The sequence below is a fragment of the Canis lupus genome, chromosome 15, assembly GCF_048164855.1.
Source record: "Canis lupus baileyi chromosome 15, mCanLup2.hap1, whole genome shotgun sequence".
In the NCBI taxonomy this organism is placed as follows: Eukaryota; Metazoa; Chordata; class Mammalia; order Carnivora; family Canidae; genus Canis; species Canis lupus.
In genome coordinates this window covers 39,922,078-39,944,110 of record NC_132852.1, presented here as the reverse complement: position 1 = coordinate 39,944,110, position 22,033 = coordinate 39,922,078, and the positions used below count along the sequence as shown (strand labels likewise).

General features: G+C 40.7%; 1 protein-coding gene across 9 annotated transcripts in view; it reads right to left on the bottom strand.

The window, feature by feature from the left end:
- The window catches only part of PSD3 (pleckstrin and Sec7 domain containing 3), a 592,272-nt gene that overhangs the window by 505,885 nt on the left and 64,354 nt on the right, over positions 1-22,033 (bottom strand). Inside the window, exon 1 of one of the 9 annotated variants that reach the window (XM_072776757.1) lies at positions 10,670-10,814. The exons of 7 other annotated variants lie outside the window; for them this stretch is intronic. In XM_072776757.1, the coding sequence (XP_072632858.1) occupies positions 10,670-10,690 (21 nt within the window). In that variant the 5' untranslated portion in view covers positions 10,691-10,814. Of the gene's footprint in view, positions 1-10,669; positions 10,815-22,033 lie in introns of those variants that run through there. One more of the 9 variants, XM_072776758.1, reaches the window with a different exon arrangement.

Genomic DNA, 22,033 nt, shown 5'->3' with positions numbered 1-22,033 from the left:
AATGACCATAAGAAAATTCTACCAACAATAGTTTATTTTTAAATTGTTTTTGCTGTATAGAAACAAAGTAAAACTTATAAGACTCATGATGCAAATACCCTTACATACACTGAGACAACCGCTATCCTTTTAGCTCATATGTGAACCTTCTTGACAGATAGTATTATAAATTAAAACATTTTTCTCACAAACTACTTAATCACAGATATATTTATTTATTTTAGTAGTGCTTTTAAAATGTTGGCTTTAATTGCTGTAAGCCTACCAAGTTCTTTGAAATACATAAATATTTTTACATATCAAATTAAAATATATAGGGACACCTGGGTGGCTCAGAGGTTGAGTGTCTGCCTTTGGCTCAGGGCATAATCCTGGGGTCCTGGGATCGAGTCCCACATCAGGCTCCCTGCAGGAAGCCTGCTTCTCCCTCTGCCTATGTCTCTGCCTTTCTCTCCGTGTCTCTCATGAATAAATAAAATCTTTTTAAAAAATTAAAATATGTAGATATTTTAATGTAAATATACCTTTTGTAGGTTTGTTTTAGAATATGCCATTTTATTAGACTTTTTTTTCCAAACAGAACCCAACAACATAAGAGACAATCTACTGACATACAAGCCACATAAGGATGGTAAAAGAAAATGAACCAAGAATGAAATACGGTAAAATCAAAAGAATAGATGAAACAGGTTTCTGAGACCATTACATAACTCCAGGCAAACACAGCCCATACGTACCTTCTCTGCCATAAGGAAGAGGTCTGTGTGAGGAAATTCACAGTGACACATTACTCTTATCTCTTGTGCCCTCGGTTATCATTTGTAAGAAAGTTGTAATGAAAAGTCACACTCCTGAAGCTCTAAAAGCAGACCATAAATGCTGTCTGCAAAGTAGGGGAAAATGCCACTCTTCTAAAACAGGAGATGCAACAAAACCCACAGTAAGGTCAACGGCAAAAAATGATGAGGCCATCATTTCTGAGTCTGGAAATTCTACTCCACCAGGACACAAGGCTAAATGTCAGAGCACCGACTCTGTCCATACCTTTTTGGAAGAGTTCCTGGGCTTAGCTATTCAATAGACTGTGGTCTTCAACTCCTTCACTGAACAAACATTTACTGAGTAACTACTGTATGCCAAAGCACCACACAAAGTACTAGAATTTTCCTCTTGGCATCCACCGTGCACTACAAGCAACAATAATATAGGGTACAAGCAAGATCAGTTTTACCACTTAAAAGCTGTGTGACTTTAAGAATGAAAATAATTCCCACCCATCCAGGTAAGTAACCTACCATCCAAGCTACGTGGAGATTTGTGTGGCTACGGGATTCAACGATGCTAAGAAATTTATAAACACATCTTAAAAGAGAAGAAAAGGAGAGAGCAATACTCTCAGGAGGATGGTGGTAACCTCATGACATGAAAATGTTTATGAACCTTGTTTTTAATTTTTATAGTGGAACCACCTCTACTATATGGCGCGGGGGGGGGTGGTGGTAGAGAATTTGGGTTGTGTTGGATCAAGATCAGTAACTGCAGTAACCAAAGTAGCCAGACCAGCTGGATCTTCTTTTTGTAATAACCTTCAGTGAAGGATGCTCATCCCTGGAGGGCACACCCACTAAAAAGGTCTAATTAAGTTATAGGAGCAACCACTAAAAGGTCATTATTATCACCAGTTTAGACCACAATTTCTCAAGTATTTCTGACCCTAATCATATGAAGTGTTGATGAAAACTGCCACTTCAGAACTATTGAACCAAAACCTTCAATTGGCCCTAGAACCCTAGAAATCTAAAACCAGGTAATTCCTTCTAAAAAAAAAAAAAAAAAAAAAAAAAAAAGTTACATAAAACCAGGTAATTCCTGTGAGACAAATATGGGAAACACTATTTAGATCATAAAATTACAGGACCTCAAAAGAGGGCTCTTCTACGTACTCCTATTCTTTTTAAACAGTTCTCTCTAATCCAGGAAGAAAGAACTACATTCTATACATAAAATTCTATAGAGAAGTGACTTCCGAGTTTTATTTTCAATACACATGATAGTTTTGCAATCCTGCCTGAGTTGCTTAGTCAAAGGCTAAACCTATCTTTTTCTCCAGCCAGAAACAAACAAAATGACATTCATTACACAAGCCATTTAACAAGTCATTTTGTTGACTGACCTCAGTTAAGTATGTGAAGTGTGCTAAGCCCTCTCATGCTTTGCTTGAGATAAAGAAACTCACTCGCTTCAAAGTATAAGAAAATGAAAAGACCACCCACAGAATGGAAGAATATATTTGCAAAGCATATATCTGACAAGAGCCTTGTATCCATAATATATAAAGAGATTTTACAATTCAATAACAAAAAGACAAATACCCAATTTTAAAAGACAACCCATTTTACCATGAGCACAGGATCTAAAGAGACATCTCTCCAAAGAAGATATACAAATGGCCAACAAGCATACGAAAAGATGCTTAACAACATGAGGGAAACCACAATGAAATAACACTCTACACCCACTAAGATGGTTAATATCAAAAACACAGAAAATAAGTGTTGATGAAGATGTACAGAAATGGAACTTCTCATACACTGCGGATGCAAATGTAAGATAGTGCGACCCCTGTGAGAAAGTTTGACAAATCCTCCAAGTGTTAAACGTAAGTTTTAATATGACCCAGCAATTGCATTCCTATGTATATACCCAAAAGAAATGAAAACATACGTCCCCACAGAAACTTGTACATGCCTGTTCGAAGCAGCATCATTCCTAATAGCCAAAAAATAGAAACAACCCATTATCTGATGAATGAAAAAATGATATGTGTCTTGTGTATTCAACTGAATATTACTCAGCAATAAAACTAATAAAGTACAACACAGATGAGCACTGAAAACATTGTGCTAAATGAAAGGAGACACAGAAAGTCACATATTGAAAAAAAAAGCCACATATTATACAGAATAGGCAAATCCATAGAAAGCAGATTATCAGTTGCCTGGGTTGGAATGTGAGGGACAGCTAATAGATCCAAAGTTTATTCTGAGGTGATAAATATGCTCTAAAGCTGACTATGGTGACAAATGCACAGCTCTGTGACCACTAAAAATCACTGAACATACACTTTAAATGGATAAATTGTGTAGTATGTAAACTTTATTGTCAAGAAAGTTGTGTTTAAAAGAATCCCATTTAAACCTTCATAAGCCTCAATTTCATCCTCTGAAAATGGGGACACCACCTGTCTCACGATATGGTAAAGAACATACAAGAATATACAAATTTACACACACACACACACACACACACACACACACATGGACACTTCACAAAGAACCCGGCATGTAGTAAATGCAGAATCCATGTTACTCCTTCTCCTCCTCCCATCCCCAAATTTTTGCATTGCTATGCCTTGATTTCATGGTGTATTCACCACAAGTTACAAAACTCCAAAACTGGAATGTATTTCAACAAGGGCCTAATCCATGAGAATTTTTTTTTTTTTTTTTAATCCATGAGAATTCACTCATGATTTCACACATGCTACACTCAAAGCTATTCCCATATGCCTACCTGGAGAAATCCTGGAGCCTGCAAACAGGGCTGTCCACCTGCTGGACTTAACATTAAAAAGAATTTGGGTGGCTCAGTTGGTTAGGTTTCTGCCTTCTGCTTGGTCATGATCCTGGGGTCCTGGGATCGAGTCCCACATCAGGCTCCCTGCTTCTCCCTCTGCCTCTGCCTCTCTAATGTCTCTCCTGAGTAAATAAATAAAATCTTTTAAAAAAAAAAGTATTTGGGGGACAAAGAGTAAATTTTTTTTTTCTGCATTCCATTGTCTTACTGTGTTTTGGTATCTAATGATGGTGCAGAAGCACCTCTATTAAGGAGTAATTTTAAAACCAGGCACACACAAAAAAATAAAATAAAAATAAAAAAATAAAACCAGGCACAATTCCTTGCCAATATCTACACTATTCAGGCGTCTTTCCGAGTTTCATCTACACTGAAAATCTATTGGGTCTCCAGGACAGCTTTGAGGGGTCCTAGGAAAGAGCCTAGCCACTTGGATACCCTCATATTCACTGCAATGTAAGCAGATCAAAAGGGACCTGAAATTATAGCACTATCTACCAGGTTGTAACAAAAAAAAAGTCAACTGCAATGCTCTCACCATCTCAGCAAGTTTTCAAACAACTCATTATTAATACAATAGTAATATAATGGTAGTATTAACATAATAGTATAATATAACCCAGTATTCATATAATAACAAGACACTCAAGGTTTTCCAGTTTATCAAAGGTTTTCCTCCATCTTGCGGAATACTTTTCCTTATCACTTTCAATGATTCTACCTCCACTTTCATTTGCATTATAATCCCATGCTTCCATACACTCTCACTGCTTTCATATTATTTGACATGATCAGGTAAATATGTGCAAAACTAAAAATGCAGCAAAGCCTTGTTCCATGATCATATCATAAGCAACCAGATGGTCAACTGTGAAATGACTGCCCAGGACAGCCAATCCCATCTATTAGTGCATTTTTGCTCTAGAGCTATGTTATCCCACATATTAGCCACTAGCACATGAGGCTATTTAAATCCGCCTAAATAAATAAAACTTAAAATTCAGTTCCTAAATTTCACTAGTCACATTCCAACATGAGGCTGCTGACTACCATCCTGGCAGCACAGATATGTTGCCATCACAGCAGAAAGTTCTATGTAACATTTACTGATATAACAGAAACTTCACTGATTCTACTAAAGTTTGTAAGTTCAGAGCTCTTAAGTACATTATCAGTATTTACAGATTATGAGGTCTGACTCTGAGAAGTACCCAAATGCCTCTGAATGTTCTTGGCAGGCTTTCTTACTAGTCAGTAGACCAGGTTTTTTAGAGCCTACCACAGAACTCAGCACACAATAAGTACTAAACATCTGCTAAATGAATAAATAGTGTCTGTATTTCAGTTTCTGCCTTAATTTACTTATAGATACTAGTTCATGGAAAGCAACTGGACTTTTTCTTGCACAGGGGATTTGTATAGGGAGAAATAAGCATCAGCAGATGGGGCAGGCAGCTCATGAACCCTTTGAAGCCACTAGAAACAAAGCTGAAAATAAACATCTGCCCAGAGTGAACTCTGATATTCAAATGAAAAGTTTCAGACTCAAGGAAATATCTTGCTTCTTTAAACACTCAGGACTTGTAGCTTTTAGAGACATGAAGGAAAGATCACAGGAGATGCTATGAAAGATCACAGAGCCTGCTGTCATTTCTCAGTATTCCTAATACGATTTTGTTAGAAAATATTATTAATCACAAAGGCAGCAATCATTTAACCGCATTGTCTACGCACTCAGTCTTACATCTAGATTGCCCTTTCTCCCAGGGTCTTATGTGTGAATATATACTGTGCCTATCAGATGACTTCTTGGAAAGGGTTACTAAAAATCTAAATTCAGAAAGAATGTATGTTTTCATATACAGAGAAATACATACAGATATACGTATGTAGGGATCCCTGGGTGGCACAGCGGTTTGGCGCCTGCCTTTGGCCCAGGGCGCGATCCTGGAGACCTGGGATCAAATCCCACATCGGGCTCCCAGTGCATGGAGCCTGCTTCTCCCTCTGCCTGTGTCTCTGCCTCTCTCTCTCTCTCCCTGTGTGACTATCATAAATAAATAAATAATTTAAAAAAAAAAGATATACATATGTATACATTTTCATATACAGAGAAATTTCATATACATATACGTATTTAATATACAGTTCCATTGGCCCTTAACCAAGAATCTCCTGAAGTCCAAACAAAAGAAGCTACAGCCTCTTCTATTTACATTGTTCTACTTGCCTTGTCCACAGACCAAATAGCCATAGGAAGAACCAAGCTGCTTCATTTCTATAATTCACTTTTTCTTAGCAAAAGTCTGGGAACAGAAGGCAAGTGAAAAGGGAGCAGCTGCCGCCCAATCTTTTCATTAATGCCCTCAGCTCATTCCCCATTTTCCTTCTCATTGTTTCAGGTTCCCTTTCTCAACAGCCTAAGTCCCGCTCATGAGAAGAAAAAAGCAGCCTTCTCTGTGTCAACACCCACAATTATAAAAAAAAAAAAAAAAAAAGTCTAGATTACTTCTGAGGTGATGTAATTATAAAAGTGGGCCTTATAGTCAATTTTAAATTGTGAAATCTGCTTTATTTTGAATTCCAATGAATTGCTTATAACTGTATGGAACTTCTTACGTAATCCACTTAGTGATCCCTTTAGAGACTAAGAGTGTTTCTGAAAGAAAATTACACAGTTTCCATCTCTTAAGCCAAACTACAATCCTTGTCCTACTACTTAAACCAACCCGTATGTAAAATAATGGTTTTTGGTTAGTCAACCAATTTCAGATTCTAAGACCTCCAAGAATCTAAATATGAGAGCCAAAAGTTCAGTTTCAGCAATACACAACACTAACTTTGAGGACATAAAAGCGGAACAGTAGTTAAGAAAACCATACTGAATTTAAATCTTATTCTGCCACTTTTTAGCATCTCCAGACTTCAGAATGGACATAATGACAGTAGTGGCCTCATGGGGCTGTCATGGGGAGGAGAGAAGGTGATCTGTCAACGCACACAGTAAGGTCTCAAAGGAGATGGTAACAACGCATCTCCTGAAAACTTAAACTTTTCTAAAATGCTTAAAATAAGCCTTTTCTAGAAGCTACAGCTTAAGATGAAACTTAAAGGAAAATGTTGCTCCTCAGACAACCCAGATGAGAATACTCTGTAGGAGAAGAGCCCCAGGCTTCAGTCAAATGTTCACTTTTCCACTTACCCTAAATCCCTAACTCCAAGAATAAACTTGAAAACTATCCATCAACATGTACAATTATTCTGACTCATATCACTGACTTGTGGCCAAAGAAAAAAGAGTTTTATACTAGATGACTGTTCAAAGTTAAGCAAGCCTCAAGAAATGAGTGGCGAGCCCTGGCCAGGGCCTGGCACTAACACAGAAGAAGGGGTGAGGAGCTGATGACTCCCTCACACAGGAATGCCCAAAAGCAAAAATGTTTCACCACCTCTGTGCCCCAGATTGTCGACAAAGTCTCTGCCGACTGGGGCCCAGTATGTTGACCTTCTGGGTTCAGCAAAAAACAAGGACTGCAAGGACATGTGCTATTTTTATATAAATAAGATAGCATAAGCAAAGATTCATTATTGTTAGGAGTTACACCTTCTTTTCAAAGGAAGCATGGAAATCTGGTGATCTAGATTTAAGAATAACTTGTTAACTACATGCTGCAAGCTATCCTTTTTCCCTTCCGTAAACTGCAGTAAACTGCAACAGCGATTGACATTGCCACTGTAGCCATTGCAACTAACATCAATTTGCAGTATGTGAAAAATGTCTTTGGAAGATGGTCTTGTAACTCGGAAACACAGGAAAAGTACAAAGGAACACACTCTCAACATGTCACCACTAAAGTTCTTTCTGGTAAACCTCTGAGTCTGCACATAATATCACAAACACCACAAACTATACAGGCACAGGCACTCTGAACACATGCTCTGGAGAAATTCATCTGGATCCTGTATTCCTCTAACATAAGGTTAGGCTGGTTTAACTGTAAAAGGACTCAGAAAGAACTAAAAGGCAGTATTCAAGATAAATCACCTCCACTCTCAGCAAAGGGAAGCTAAGGATTTCTATGTTTGGCCCAGACTACAGGTGAAGAGTCCCTAAATATTGAGAACCCACAAAACAACAATAATTTAAAGCTAGACTAGATCCCCAGCCTTCTGTGAGCCTGACGCATGTCCTGAGGTTAAGTGGACTTTGGTCACCTACTGATCACCAGATTATTTTTCACAGACTGCTTAAACTTCAATTGTGTCCGAATTCATTTCTAAATATTGGAAAGGATCACCATCCATTACTCACCTCCTAATCCAAACCAAGCCCAAAGAAACACTCCTTTCATAACTGCCACATGACAACATACTTCAGGTAAACCTCGAACAAACCAATCTGAAGCCAAAGCACATACACATTTTAATGTTCACATAGTTTTTCCCTCAGCTTAACCATGACTGAACTTGAGACGCCTGCGTGGCTCAGTGGTTAAGTGCCTGCCTTCAGTCCAAGGTGTGATCCTGGGGTCCTGGGATCGAGTCCTGCCTCGGGCTCCCAGCATGGAGCCTGCTTCTCCCTCTGCCTGTGTCTCTGCCTCTCTCTCTGTGTGTGTCCATGAATAAATAAATAAAATCTAAAAAAAAAAAAAAAAAAAATGACTGAACTTAACCCATTACCACAATGACATGTTGGTTTTATGAATAAGGCAGGACAGAAGACTCCAGAATTTCTAAAGGGAAAAAAAATCACCTCTAAAAGTAGTAATGACTTGGACATATTTTTTTTCAAATGTAAGGTAAGACTAAATCCCATTCATATTTTCCATCAGGATTAGCAAACAAATACACAAATACCAAGTTTTTAAAAAGTGAATAGAGCCATTTATGGAAAGTATCTCTGAATTTTCCTTTTTCAATTAACTGATTTTGTTTTATTTTATTTTTATTTCCAAATTCCCAAGATTTACTAACCTAAAAGGATTTCCAAGGTATCTCATTTTTCAACTGCTACTATTCAATTAAAAGCAAAATTGAACTTCTTAAGTACAATGTACATAGTAAAGTATTATTCTTTGTTCACAAATGAAGAGTCAACAAAACTTTTTTTAAAGCCAACACAAATTGAGTTTTGCAAGTCAAGCTTATGCTTGCATTTTTTAAAAATAACATTCAACCGTGAAATTTCACCTTAAAATAAGGTTATTTTAGCTTTTCAGCTTTAATGGCTCTTCCACATTCAATGGCCAGGGTAAGAGTGATGATCTGTTCACAAGCATACAAATTGAGAGACAGTCTGTTAAGCGTCTGCCTTGGCTCAGGTCAGGATCTCCAGGTCCCAGGATCAAGCACCACATCAGGCTCCCTGCTCAGCAGGGAGTCGGCTTCTCCCTCTGCCTGTTCCCACTGCTCATTCCCTCCCCCACCTCTCTTTCTCTCTCTCTCTCTCTCAAAATCTTAAAAAAAAAAAGTACATCACTAAGTGATGCATGTACATGTTAAAGCATGTTAGCATAAAATGCTAGTGCTAGACGGCTCTCAGAAAGCACCTACCCAATCCCCTCAACCTACAAAAGAAGAAACTTTAGCTAGAGATTAAATGATTTGCCCAAGACAACAGCGATAACTCAGTCAGTGACAAAGTGTCCCACCCAAGTGCTTTCCAGGGTACCACTCTGCTCCTTTTCGTATAAAAAAACATACGTTAATGAAATATCTGACAAGACAAATCAGCCATTTGTGATATGATCTGTGAATGGATATAAGAAAGTTATTAGAAGCACATGCATCAGGGCACTAAAAATTGGTTGGGAAGGTGTTAATTTATTCCGTATTGTTTTGCTGGTTCTGTTGAGCATATTGCATTCTTTAGTGAAGAGGAATTTAATGACTTTTAGAGAAAAAAAAAATCTCGATTTGTAAATACTCTAAGAAAGAAGAGTAAAGCATTTCTTGTTATAGAATAGAACGTGCACTTCTCTTCCTTCAGCAGGGAACATCCTTTCCGCCACACACAAAAAGCCAGCCAAACCCTCCTCACTACAAGCTCCTGCTCAACTGCTAGCTCCTTTCCAAGGACTTCCAAGCCTTAGGTCAGAAGCTCTCCTTCCTCTGGGTTCCTCTATCCTAACCTCTGCAGAAGTCTGTCTTACTAGAAAGCAGCTCGTTGACGGCAGAAATTCTGTCTTAACTTACCTGGCTCTTGGGCTCTGCAAAATCCTTTATATATATTCAATTATAGTTAATGAACTGAAGCATTTATTCTCAGAATCCCACTTGGTGATCTGCCTTTGCCCCACACCAACACCTGGACGCACTGAAGCGTTACCCTGGAGTGGAAATCCTGCATCCCGCTGTCAAGCAAAACAGTTTCTATAATATGAAATCCTAATGCCTTTTACATCTTCTGCGTTCTGGGTGTCTGACGTCCTTTCCCCTCGAGGGGAACGGTAAAACAATATTCATTATGCAAGTCAACCACACCGTTCTAAACCCACGTTCTCTAAGTGCTAACCTGGATTTTTTTTTTTTTTAAATCTCGGAACATCATTTGCTAGAGTTTACAGCTGAAAACAGCAGATAAAAGTGAAATGCATGTAAGACACAATGAAACGTCCTTAAAAGCTCCTGAGACTATTAAACCAAATAATCTTCCCCTGTTGGCTCGCTCAAGGCAAATTTGTTTTGGGGATTTTTGCTGTTTTTCTTTCCGACAGAGCAACGTGATAGCCCAGACTAGCGGGGCGGACTTGGACGGAGCGAAAGCGGCGCCGTCCTCGCCGCGATCACCGAGGGGTGCGGGCGGCTCGGGCTCCCCGTCCGGGCCAGGCTCTCAAAGCGCCCGACCGCTCCCCGCGAAGTGAGCCCTTCTGGGCTCCGCACACAAAGAGCGGGCGGAGGGTCCGTGAGCGGACCCGACTCGGGCACACGCACCGGGGCAGGGCACCGGGCCGGGCGCCACCACGCCAAGGGTCCCGCCGGCCCGCGAGCCCCGCGCCCCGCACGCCCCCCGCCCGCCGCCCCGGGGTCTCACCGCCGCGCGGCCGCCTTCCATCTTCCATCGCCCGCGCCGCCGCCGGGTCCGGGCCGGGGAGCCTCGGGGAGCCTCGGGGAGCCTCGGGGAGCCTCGGGCGGGCTGGCGGCGCGCTCTTTGTTGGGCTCCCGGGACGGCCGGGCGGGGGCGGCGGCGGCGGCGGTGCGCACCCTGGCGGAGGATGCCCAGGCCGAGGCCGTCCGTCCGCCCGCGCGCCCCGAGGCCCCCAGAGACGTCCGAGCGCCGGCGGGGGCGGGGGCGGGAAGGGGGCGGGAAGGGGGCGGGAAGGGGCGACTTCCTGGGGGTAGGAGGGGCGGCGCCCCGGGGAAGGGGGGAGGGGGGAGGGGAGGGGCAGCCCCCGGGGGTGGGAGGGGAAGAGGCGGCGCCCGGGGGAAGGGGGAGGGGCAGCTGGGGGAGGGGGAGGGGGAGGGGAAGGGGCGGCCCCCGGGAGTGGGAGGGGCAAGGGGCGGCCCCCGGCCCTGAGCCCACGCGGGGTCCGGCGCGCTCGCCCTCGGGCGGCCTCCCCCGGGGGAGCCTGCCTGCCGCTTTGTCTCCTGGCCGGCAGTTTCCCTACCCTGAGGACAGTGAGAGGCGCTTTCCGGGATGTTTCCTCCCTGGAAGGGCGGGGAGGGATCCGGGAGGGGGAACCGCGCGCCTGCGCTCCCCGGGTCCGCGGCGGCGGGGGTGCCCCGGGGAGGCCCCTCGGGTGGGGGCCGAGCCGGCCGGCCCCCGGGAGCGGGGCTAGGTGGCTGCGGACGCCCCACCCGCCGCCGCCGCCGCCGCCGCCGCCCCGCAGGCCCACCCCCAGGAGGGGCCCCGGGAGAGCCGCGCGCACGCCCACCGCAGGCCGGCCCCCCTTCCCCGTCCCTGCGACGGGCACACCGGGCGTGCTGCAGGCCGGCTCTCTCGCGGGCCGCGCTTTCGATCCGAGCGCCAAAGTCCCGAGTCGCGTGCGGCACAGCGGGGCCGGGAAAGGCGCCCCCGTCTGGGGACGGGGAAGGGAGGTGTCGGGCCGAGCGCAAGCCCGGGGCTCAGCCCAGCTCCCGCCAGTCAGCCCGGAGCTGGACGTCCACGTGGCCGGCTGCGCGGTGCTTACGGTGCGTCTGTGTTACACCTTTGTGTCACGAGGACAGCCTTATCGCTAGAAGATACCAAAATAAAGGGAAGTGGCTAAAAAGGAGTTTTGACCTAGCATTAAATCTCCGCTTAGCTGGAAGTGTGCGGTAGGGAAGGGGGTGGGCGAGGCCCCCGGAGGACATCTCCTGTTCCCGCTCAATCTCCCTCTAGCGCACCCTTTTGAATCCAGCCCAAGAGGGCTGACCCGAGACCAGCTTTCTTGCATGTAATCCACATCTGGTTCACAGAAACACTCTACTGTCCCTGGCTTCACTAATTCTGCAAGTGCAGACTAGTCCCAACCACACAGCCGCCACAGCTCTCTGGCCCTGCCCTCAAACCGTGCTCAACTGGCTCCTGCGCTGGGTTTCCCGGGAAGCAGCAGTCTCCAATAGCTTTTTGGGACATGGGTTAGGCCACCATCCTCAGTATTTTCCAGGCACAGGGAACAATTTCAAATATCTACGAGGGGCCCCTTGAAGTCCTTTCCCTAGGCTTAAAATTAGAGAGTAGCACCTCCCACCTCCTCCTGATGGGAAGGAGAGCTAGGCTCCCACTCTTCTCATACTCTCACTTCTTTTTATAGATTTGATATGGGTGTAGGACCCAATATTATGGAAGAGGGTCTCAGGACCATTTCCTTAAAAATCTGCATATGGGGTAGAGGTTTGCCTCACATTCACTTTGATATCTATTGCATTGACACTTCAATAGAACCTAAGACAGAGCTTTATTCACCATCCTCTTACACTTCTTAGCTTGAAAGAGTCCTAGTATTTTATCTTCTCACTATAAATATGTGGGCACATATATATTTACATGGACACTGAAGTATGCACAGTATACATTGTACCAATGGATATAGACTTATATATAAGTCCCTTTCATTGTAGATTCATTGAAGGTGATGATTCTGAAAGCTTGGGCACCCTTGTGGACAGATATCACTGGAAACAATCCTACCTCTATCTGCATCTAGCCCAGTACACCACAACCACATTGTCCATGTTGAGACACTTCATATTACTTATTCCTCATACATATCCTGTCCAATTTGATAACTACTAGCCACATGTGCCCATTTAATTTAAATGAATTAAAATTAAATTAAAATTCAGTTTTTAGCCATATTTCAACTGTGGCTAGTGACTCCTATATTTAGACAATGCAGACAGAACATTGCCATCTTCAAAAGTTCTCCTGACCGTCCTGCCTCACACAGGGCTTGACACATAGGTGGCATTGAATAAATGACAAATGAAAGTTTGGTCCAAGAATACCATGTGATTGCACTAGTTTATTTTTATGAGAAGATAAAGTTTTTTTTTTTTTTGAAGATAAAGCTTTTTAGCGCAATACTGTGTACCAACTCAACCATTAAAAACAAAAACCAAATCTTTACATAGCTACAGCTGCCTTTCCATTTCACACTTGAAAACCTATCTTCACCAGAAAATGCTTCACCATCAGAATAATTGCGGAAAATATTTGGGAAAAAGTCCCTATTCTCCACCCCCCCCCCCCAAAAAAAAAGACAAATCACTTTTTTTCTGAATCATTCAACAAATGAAAAGGAATTGTTTCAAAAGCAGTATTTGTATTGAAGGGGGAATCCATACAAAGTATTTCTTTGCTGAAATAAGCATTTCACTTCTAATATTTTTTACAGAGTAGAAGTGACCTATGGAAATTACCAGTGATGTGTGTGTTTGAATTGTAAAAGTAACCAGCCATTTCTCCAAGAATAAAGCATAACATAGTAACAGGCTGCTCTACAGTCTGTAATGAGAGGAGACAATGAAGATGACCCCAGGGGCCTCCAGAATACTGAACAAGAGTCAAGCAACAGATAGAGTCTCAGCTCACTCACTGTCTCACCATGGGATGGGAACTTCTAATCTTTAGGAGGCCCTCATTTCCTTTTCTATGACTGGGAAAGATTGGCCTTCCCACTTGAAAAAATTGCAGCATTTGGGGATTTAAAGGACTTTCGATTAAAAATATTCTTTATTTTCATTATCCTCAGTCTTTCTGGCAAGTCTTTAGTGACAATGGCAAATCCCATTGAATGCTCTGAATTGTGAATCCAACAAACTCCAAGCAGATAGCACTTTCCAGAGGATACAGACCACACCTTATTCATTCATTTATTTTTTGTCTCCAGCGGAGCATATTGCCTCGCAGAGAGGAGATGCTCAACAAATGTTCATTGAATGCATAAATGAATGAAAGAATTCTCTCTTCTTGTTTTAGGAAGGAGCAAGAAGTTTAAGAATCTCATTGACTCTGCAGAGAGTAATGTTGGTAAGCACTATCAACAAAGTAGGTAAGAGAACTTTGACTAGAACTCTCATCACAGAATACATGCATTATGAAGTCTTACATTTGAAATTTTCTGTAAATTTAAATGCTTCTGAAAGGAGAGAGATATACCAGTTTTCTATTTCCCATTATAGACTCTCATTCTAGACAAAACTGCTGAATTACTTGCAAGAAGTGACACATCCCTGAGGCTCAATTCTGACAGAGTGACTCTTTTTGAGTCACTTCACTTCTAAGATCTGTGAGACCAGCTATTTTGGTCTGTTGATTCAAATAAATCCCATCAGGAACCCTGGAAAAAAGGGTCTTTTCCCTCTGATATCAGCTATATTCAGGTACAATTTACAGACAGTAAAGTTCACCAATTTTAAGTATTATGATATTATGATTTATAAGAAATACTTATTCCATCTTTGTCCTCATTCCTGGCACAGGAAACCCTCAGAATTTCCTAAGTGACTAGAGCATTAAAATGTCTTTTGTTTTGGGGCACCTGGGTGGCTCAGTGGGTTAAGCATCTGCCTTTGGCTCAGGTCATGATCCCAGCATCCTAGGATCAAGCCCTACATTAGGCTCCCCGCAGATGAGAAGTCTGCTTCTCCTTCTGCTCCTCCTCTGCCCACTTGTGCTCTCTCTCTCTCTTGATCTTCTCAAATAAAAAAATAAAATCTTTTTTTCAAAAGTGTCTTTTGTTTTGTTGATGAGGTAACTTTTGGGCCTCACCTGAAGATGGGACTTGTTGCTTGTTGCCAGGAGAACCAACCATGTGACTATAGGGTCCCAACTCACTGACCTCTAGGAAGAGGAGAGGCGCTGAAGGTTGAATTGATGCCCAGAACTAATGGTTTAATCAATCGTTTCTGTGTAATAAAGCCTCCATAAAAAACAAAAAGCACAGGTTGGGAGAGAGTATAGGTTGGCAAATACTTGGATTCTGGGAGAGTGGCTCATTCAGAGAGGACATGGAGGCTTTGTGCCCTCTCCCCATACTTTCCCTTTGCATCTCTTCCATCTGGCTGTCACTGAGTTATATCCTCTAATAATAAACTGATAATCCAGTAAGTAAACTGTTTCTCCGAGTTATGTGAACTGCTCTAGCAAATTACCTGAACCTGAGGAGCGAGCTATGGGAACCTCTAATCTATAGCAGGTTGGTCAGAAGCCCAGGTGGCAACCTGGACTTGTGGTCTCTGAAGAAGAGGAGGTGGTCTTGCCATTAGTCCCTTAAGGACTGAGCCCTTAACCTATGGGATATGATGCTGTCTCCAGGTAGATAGTGTCAGAATTGAGTTGAATTGTAATATACCCAGCTGGTGTGGGAGAATCAAGAGTCACAAGCTCTACCCCTGAGCCAGCCAGGTACCTCTCATGCGTATTCTTATATGGATCTATAGTTTATTCCTCTATATTGTTCAGTAATGTTCCATTGCATGGATACATAATTTGTTTCTCTACCAGTTGATGGACAATTGTGTCCGGTTTTAGGCTTTTACAAAAAAAAAAAAAAAGTATGCATATATATGTTCAAGTTTTATTGTGTATACATGTTCTTTCTTGGATAAATACCCAGATGTGGTATTGCTACTTTTATGGTTTATATATGTTTAACTTTATTTTTTTAGAATACCGAATATTTTTCCAAATTGACCATATTATTTTGCATTCCCATTTGCAAGGTGTGAGAGTCCAGTATTCTACATTGTTGCCAACATTTAGTATTATCCTTTTCTATTTTTTAATTTTGGCTTTTCATGTGTGTGGTTAGTAGTTTGACTAGCACTTCTTTTTTTTTAATTTTATTTATTTATTCATAAGAGACAGACGGAGAGAGAGAGAGGCAGAGACACAGGCAGAGGGAGAAGCAGGCTCCATGCAGGGAGCCTGACGTGGGACTCGATCCCAGGTCTCCAGGATCAGGCCCTGGGCTGAAGGCGGCGCTGAGCCACCTGGGCTGCCCTGACTAGCATTGCTTAATGATGACTGGCACTAAACATCCTTTTATGTGCTTATTTCCAATTTCTGTGTCTTCTTTCATAAGGTATCTGCTTAAAATGTCTTTTTTCTCTTATGATTTGTGTTTTTAGTGTACAAAGAAATCTTTGCCTAACATAATGTCACAAAGAGTTCCCCTATGTTTGCTTCTAGAAGTTTTATGGTTTTAAGTCTTATGTTTAGGGATGCCTAGGTGGCTCTGTTGGTTGTCTGCCTTTTGGCTCAGGTCATGATCCCAGGTCCTGAGACTGAGTCACACATGGGGCTCCCTGCTCAGTGAAGCCTGCTTCTCCCTCTGCCTGCCACCACTGCTGGCCCGCCCTCGTGCTCTCTCTCTTTTTATCTCTGACAAATAAATAAATGAATTTTATGCTTACATTATGACTTAATTTTTATATTATGGTATAAGTGAAATGTCTTCTCACATGGATATCCAGTCATTCTAATGTCATTCTTTAAAAGATTATCTTGAGATGGGGTAATATAAGTTTTTCAACTTTGTTCTTCCTTTTCAAAATTGTTTTGCCTCCTCTAGGTCTTTTGTATTTCCATATAAATTTGAAAGTCAGCTTGTTGATTTCTTTAAAAATGCCTTCTAGGATTTTGATTTGGATTGCACTGACTCCATAGGTCAATTTGGAGAGAATTGAAAATTTCAGCAGCACTTAGTCTTCTGAAACATGAACATGTCATATATATATATATATATATATATATATATATATATCCATTTACTTAGGATTCCTTTCATTTCTTTCATCAGTGTTATATAGTTTTCAGTGTATAGTATTTACACATATTATATTAAGTATATACCCATTGTCACATAATTTTTCATGATATGTAAATGTTATTATTTTCTTAATTATACTTTCAAATATTCTGCTACTAATACAGAAAAACAAATTTTATTTTTGTGTATTGATCTTGTGTCCTGTGACTTTCCTAAACTCACTTATTCTAACAGTTTTGAAATAAATTCCTTATAATGTTTAACATAGCTGATCATGTCATTTGTGAATGAAGATAATTTTACTTCTTTCTTTATTATACTGATCAGGAACTTTAGTATGATATTAAATCAAATTGGTAAGAATTCTTGCTTAGTTTCTGATCTTAGGGGGGAAGGCATTTGTCTTTCCCTAATAGGTATGATGTTAGCTACAAGTTTCTGGTAGATGATTTTCATCAGGTTGAGAAAGTTCCCTCCCATTCCCAGTTTGTTGAGAGGTTTTTCTTCTTTTTCTATCATGAATGGGTACTGAATTTTGTGAAATGCTTTTTTTTTTTTTTTGCATCTATTGATATACTCATATGATTTTTCTTTTTTATCCTGTAATTTTGGTGAATTACAATGACTGATTTTCAAATGTTAAATCAACCCTACATTTGAGATAAACCTCATTTGATCACCATATATTATTGCATTAGTCTGCTAAAGCAGCCATAAAAGAATACTACAGTCTTTGTGGTTTAAACAACAAAAATATACTTTTTCACAGTTCTGAAGTCCAAGATTAAGGTGCCAGCTGGATTAGCTTCCAAAGAGACCTCACTTCTGGGCTTCTAGACAGCCACCTTCTTGCTATTCCTCACATAGTCTCTCCTTTGTGTGTCCACACTCCTGGGGTCTCTTTCTCTTATAAGGACACCAGTCTTATTGGATTAGGGTCCAACACTTAGGACCTCATTTAACCTTAATTATCTCCATAAAGTCCCTGTCTCCAAATACAGTCACATTGGGGTTAGGGCTTCAACATATGGTTTTTTGAGGGGACATTCAGTTCATAACAATTCAGTTCATAACAATTATACCTTGTATATGTTGCTGAATTCAACTTGCTAATTATTTTTACTATCATTGCAGTTATGCTCATGAAGGATATTGGTTTGACATCTCCATTCTTCTATCTTTCTGATTTGAATATCATGGTAACGCTGGCTTCATAAAAGAGTTGGGAAATATTTTCTTCTCTCCTGCTCTCTAGAAGAGTTAGTGTAGATTCAGTTTTGGTTCTTCCAGAAGTGTTTGGAAATTATAATTTACCTGCAATGCCATTTGAACTTGGAGTTTTCTTGGAGAAGGTTTTTAATTACAAATTAAATTTTTAAAAATATACATATATATGTATATATAATTGAATGTAATAATAACATATAAACTATATATGGATATCTATTTCAGGTTATCTAATTCTTAAGTGAGCTCCTAAAGAACTTGTCTATTTCATTTACACTGTCAAAATTAATTCAAAAAAATTTTTCATAGCATTTTTTTATTATCCTTTTAATGTCTCTATGATCTCTAGTCATGTTCTCACGTTCATTCTTGATATTGGTCATTTGTGTCTATTTTTTCCTTACCAGTTTAGCTACAGGCCTGTCAATTTTATTGATCTTCTCAAAGAATTAATTTTTTGTTACATTTATAGTCTATATTGTTTTTCTAGTTCCTATTTTATTGATTTCTATTTTTATTGTTTCTATGTCCATTTTACTTCTTACTTTGGATTTAATCAGCTTTTCTTTTTCTAGCTTCTTAAGGTTGCAGCTTAGAAAAATCTTTTTTTAAAGATTTTATTTATTGGGATGCCTGGTTGGTTCAGCAGTTTAGCCCCTGCCTTCAGCCCGGGGAGTGATCCTGGAGTCCTGGGATCGAGTTCTGCATCGGGCTCCCTGAGTGGAGCCTGCTTCTCCCTCTATGTGCCTCTCTCTGTGTGTCTCTCATGAATAAATAGATTTTAAAAATTTTAAAGATTTTATTTATTTGAGAGAGAGAAAGCACAAGTAGGAGAGTGGGGGAGAGGGAGAGGCAGACTCTCCACTAATCAGGGAGCCCGATGTGGGGCTCAGTCCCAGGACCCTGAGATCATGACCTGTGCTGAAGGCAGACACTTAACTGACTGAGCCACCCAGGTGCCCTACAGCTTAGAGAGATCTTGAATTTAAGCCAACGACGAAGAAAATAAGGCATATTATAAGCAAGTGTAGACTGTAGAAAGGTTAAGAGGTGGGGCATCCAGGCAAAAATACGAAGCCAATATCTGACAGAGAATATCTCCAGATTCTGTAAATACTCCCCCAATACACATACACACACACATACACACACACACACACACACTACAGAATAACACAGTTTTCCCCAACTCAACATTTATCCTCTCCAGCCCCAAATCAACTTAATTTCTAAACTTTTACCACTCTTTCATTTCTGAATTACTCAAACAGGAGAAACTCAGCATGATCATTGCTACAGCCTCTGAGGATCATCCTAACTCTGGCCAAGAAATGTACCTGGATAAGCTGCTTTTCCCTTCAGGCTCCTCTTCTTCAACTCATTGCTAAATGTGGCTCCTTGCTAAGGAATAACTATGGCAGAAACAATCCCCTGTGTTTACTAGCCTGTTTTAATTTCCTCCTACACATGTTAGGAAGACTATATTTCCTAGCCCAAAGGTATCTAGATGGGGCCATTTTATTAGTTCTGGTCAATGAAATGTCAACAGAAGTAATATATGCCACTTCAAAGCTTGACACCCAAAAATCTTCCTTGTTCTCTTACGTGTTTATGAGGGAGTTGCCAGTGCCCAGAGCAACCAGAACATTCACCAGCATACATTCTGTGAAGTACATGAGAAATAAACTTCTATTGTGTTAAGCTACTGAAATTTACGGGTTTTTCTATTAAAGCAAGAACATTACTTACATTGATTAATACGTAGCCCCAGTACACATAATCAAGTACCAAATAATAAGCATACTACTTTGAAAGCTATAAGGGAATTCTGTTGTTGGAAGATATGAGAATCATGTATTCTGAAAGCAGTTACCAGTTTAGTCACATTTGCCATGCTACTTCTAGGAGTAAAATCACAGAGGGGAACAGGGTAGTGATATAACTAATTTAAACTCATGCTTTTATCTACCTTGTTGAACTGCTTTTTGTTGTTTGACACAATAAAGTCAAGAATAATCTGAAAAAGTACTAAACACATATGTAGGTGAAGGTATTCCCTCACTTCTCAACAAATGATCTAAAAGCTCTCCAATAAGGAGACTTAGGATGAAAATTCATTAACAAGTATGTTAGATTTATCATAGTGTAGATAAGTGCTACTTGTGAAGAAAGTGGGTGACATTCTGATGACAGGTTTGTTTCTGCATGTTAACTAAACGGGGGTAGAAAAATAAAACCATGAGTAAGAGATTCAATCAACTTTGTAGACAGAACTAAAAGGGACATTAGAGATTATTTAACTCAATTTCTTTATTTTACACATGCACTCTTGGTATAGGTTGCAAGGCAATTGTTCCAGTCAAGTCATCATCATAACATTTTACTATAAAAATTTAATAATTGGTTTCCTGCCTTGTTAATTTTCCCCATTCTCACTGGTGTGAGGTGGTATCTCATTGTGGTTTTGATTTGTATTTCCCTGATGGCAAGTTGGAGAGGATGCGGAGAAAAGGGAACCCTCTTACACTGTTGGTGGGAATGTTAACTGGTACAGCCACTCTGGAAAACTGTGTGGAGGTTCCTCAAAGAGTTAAAAATAGACCTGCCCTACGACCCAGCAATTGCGATGTTGGGGATTTACCCCAAAGATACAGATGCAATGAAACGCCGGGACACCTGCACCCCGGTGTTTATAGCAGCAATGTCCACAACAGCCAAACTGTGGAAGGAGCCTTGGTGTCCATCGAAAGATGAATGGATAAAGAAGATGTGGTTTATGTATACAATGGAATATTACTCAGCCATTAGAAACAACAAATACCCACCATTTGCTTCGACATGGATAGAACTGGAGGGTATTATGCTGAGTGAAATAAGTCAGTCGGAGAAGGACAAACATTATATGGTCTCATTCATTTGGGAAATATAAGTAATAGTGAAAGGGAATAGAAGGGAAGGGAGAAGAAATGGGTAGGAAATATCAGAAAGGGAGACAGAACATGAAGACTCCTAACTCTGGGAAACAAACTAGGGGTGGTGGAAGGGGAGGAGGGCGAGGGGTGGGGGTGAATGGGTGATGAGCACTGAGGGGGACACTTGACGGGATGAGCACTGGGTGTTATTCTGTATGTTGGCAAATTGAACACCAATAAAAATAAATTTATTATTTAAAAAATTTAATAATTGGATATATCCAATGATCTACTCTATTTTAGAGAAATGATCACTTTTTGAGGGGAGTCCCTATTGCCACTCCCCATGACTTGGGAATGGGATTCTCAGGCCACTGGACACTTGGAAGGAGGGGACCAATGGAGGATGCCAACCTGAAGCCAATGAGTCATGTATCCTGATCATTTTATTCCAATTACCATCTTCATTTGTCAAATGAATTACAAATAAAAATTCTTTTACCTTATAGAAAAGACATTAAGATTTGTGGAGCAATTTCTATGTTTTAAAAATCAACATTTTATCATCTTACACTACCCCCAAAACACACACACACACACACACACACACACACACACACAACCCATATGAGTGATAGTTTATCATCTGTTGTGTTACATGTTAAATATAATATTTAGGGACAAATTGAAAGCCGAGTTGACTTATTTTATAATTTAAGTTATAAATTTGCTGTGGAATTTTTTCAGGTAGGAAAATATTTTCAAAGAAAGTGTTAGTAGTTTTGTAGTTGATGGATGTTCAACATAATGTCAGAGTGTAGAACTTGCCTCTCATTTTGTTCTGAATATAAGTTGAATAAGCCCACATTTTAGCTACATAAATTCTGAAACTATAAACATCAAAAAGGAGGGCTATTTTAATGCTCTAAAATTTGTCATTTGGTAAAAATGCCACATAGATGTCTCACACACACGCACCGAACAACAGGGATTTATCTTCAAATCCATTTTGTTCCGAAAAATGACTTTTTAGTTATTCTTGAATATGAGATTTTCTCCTTT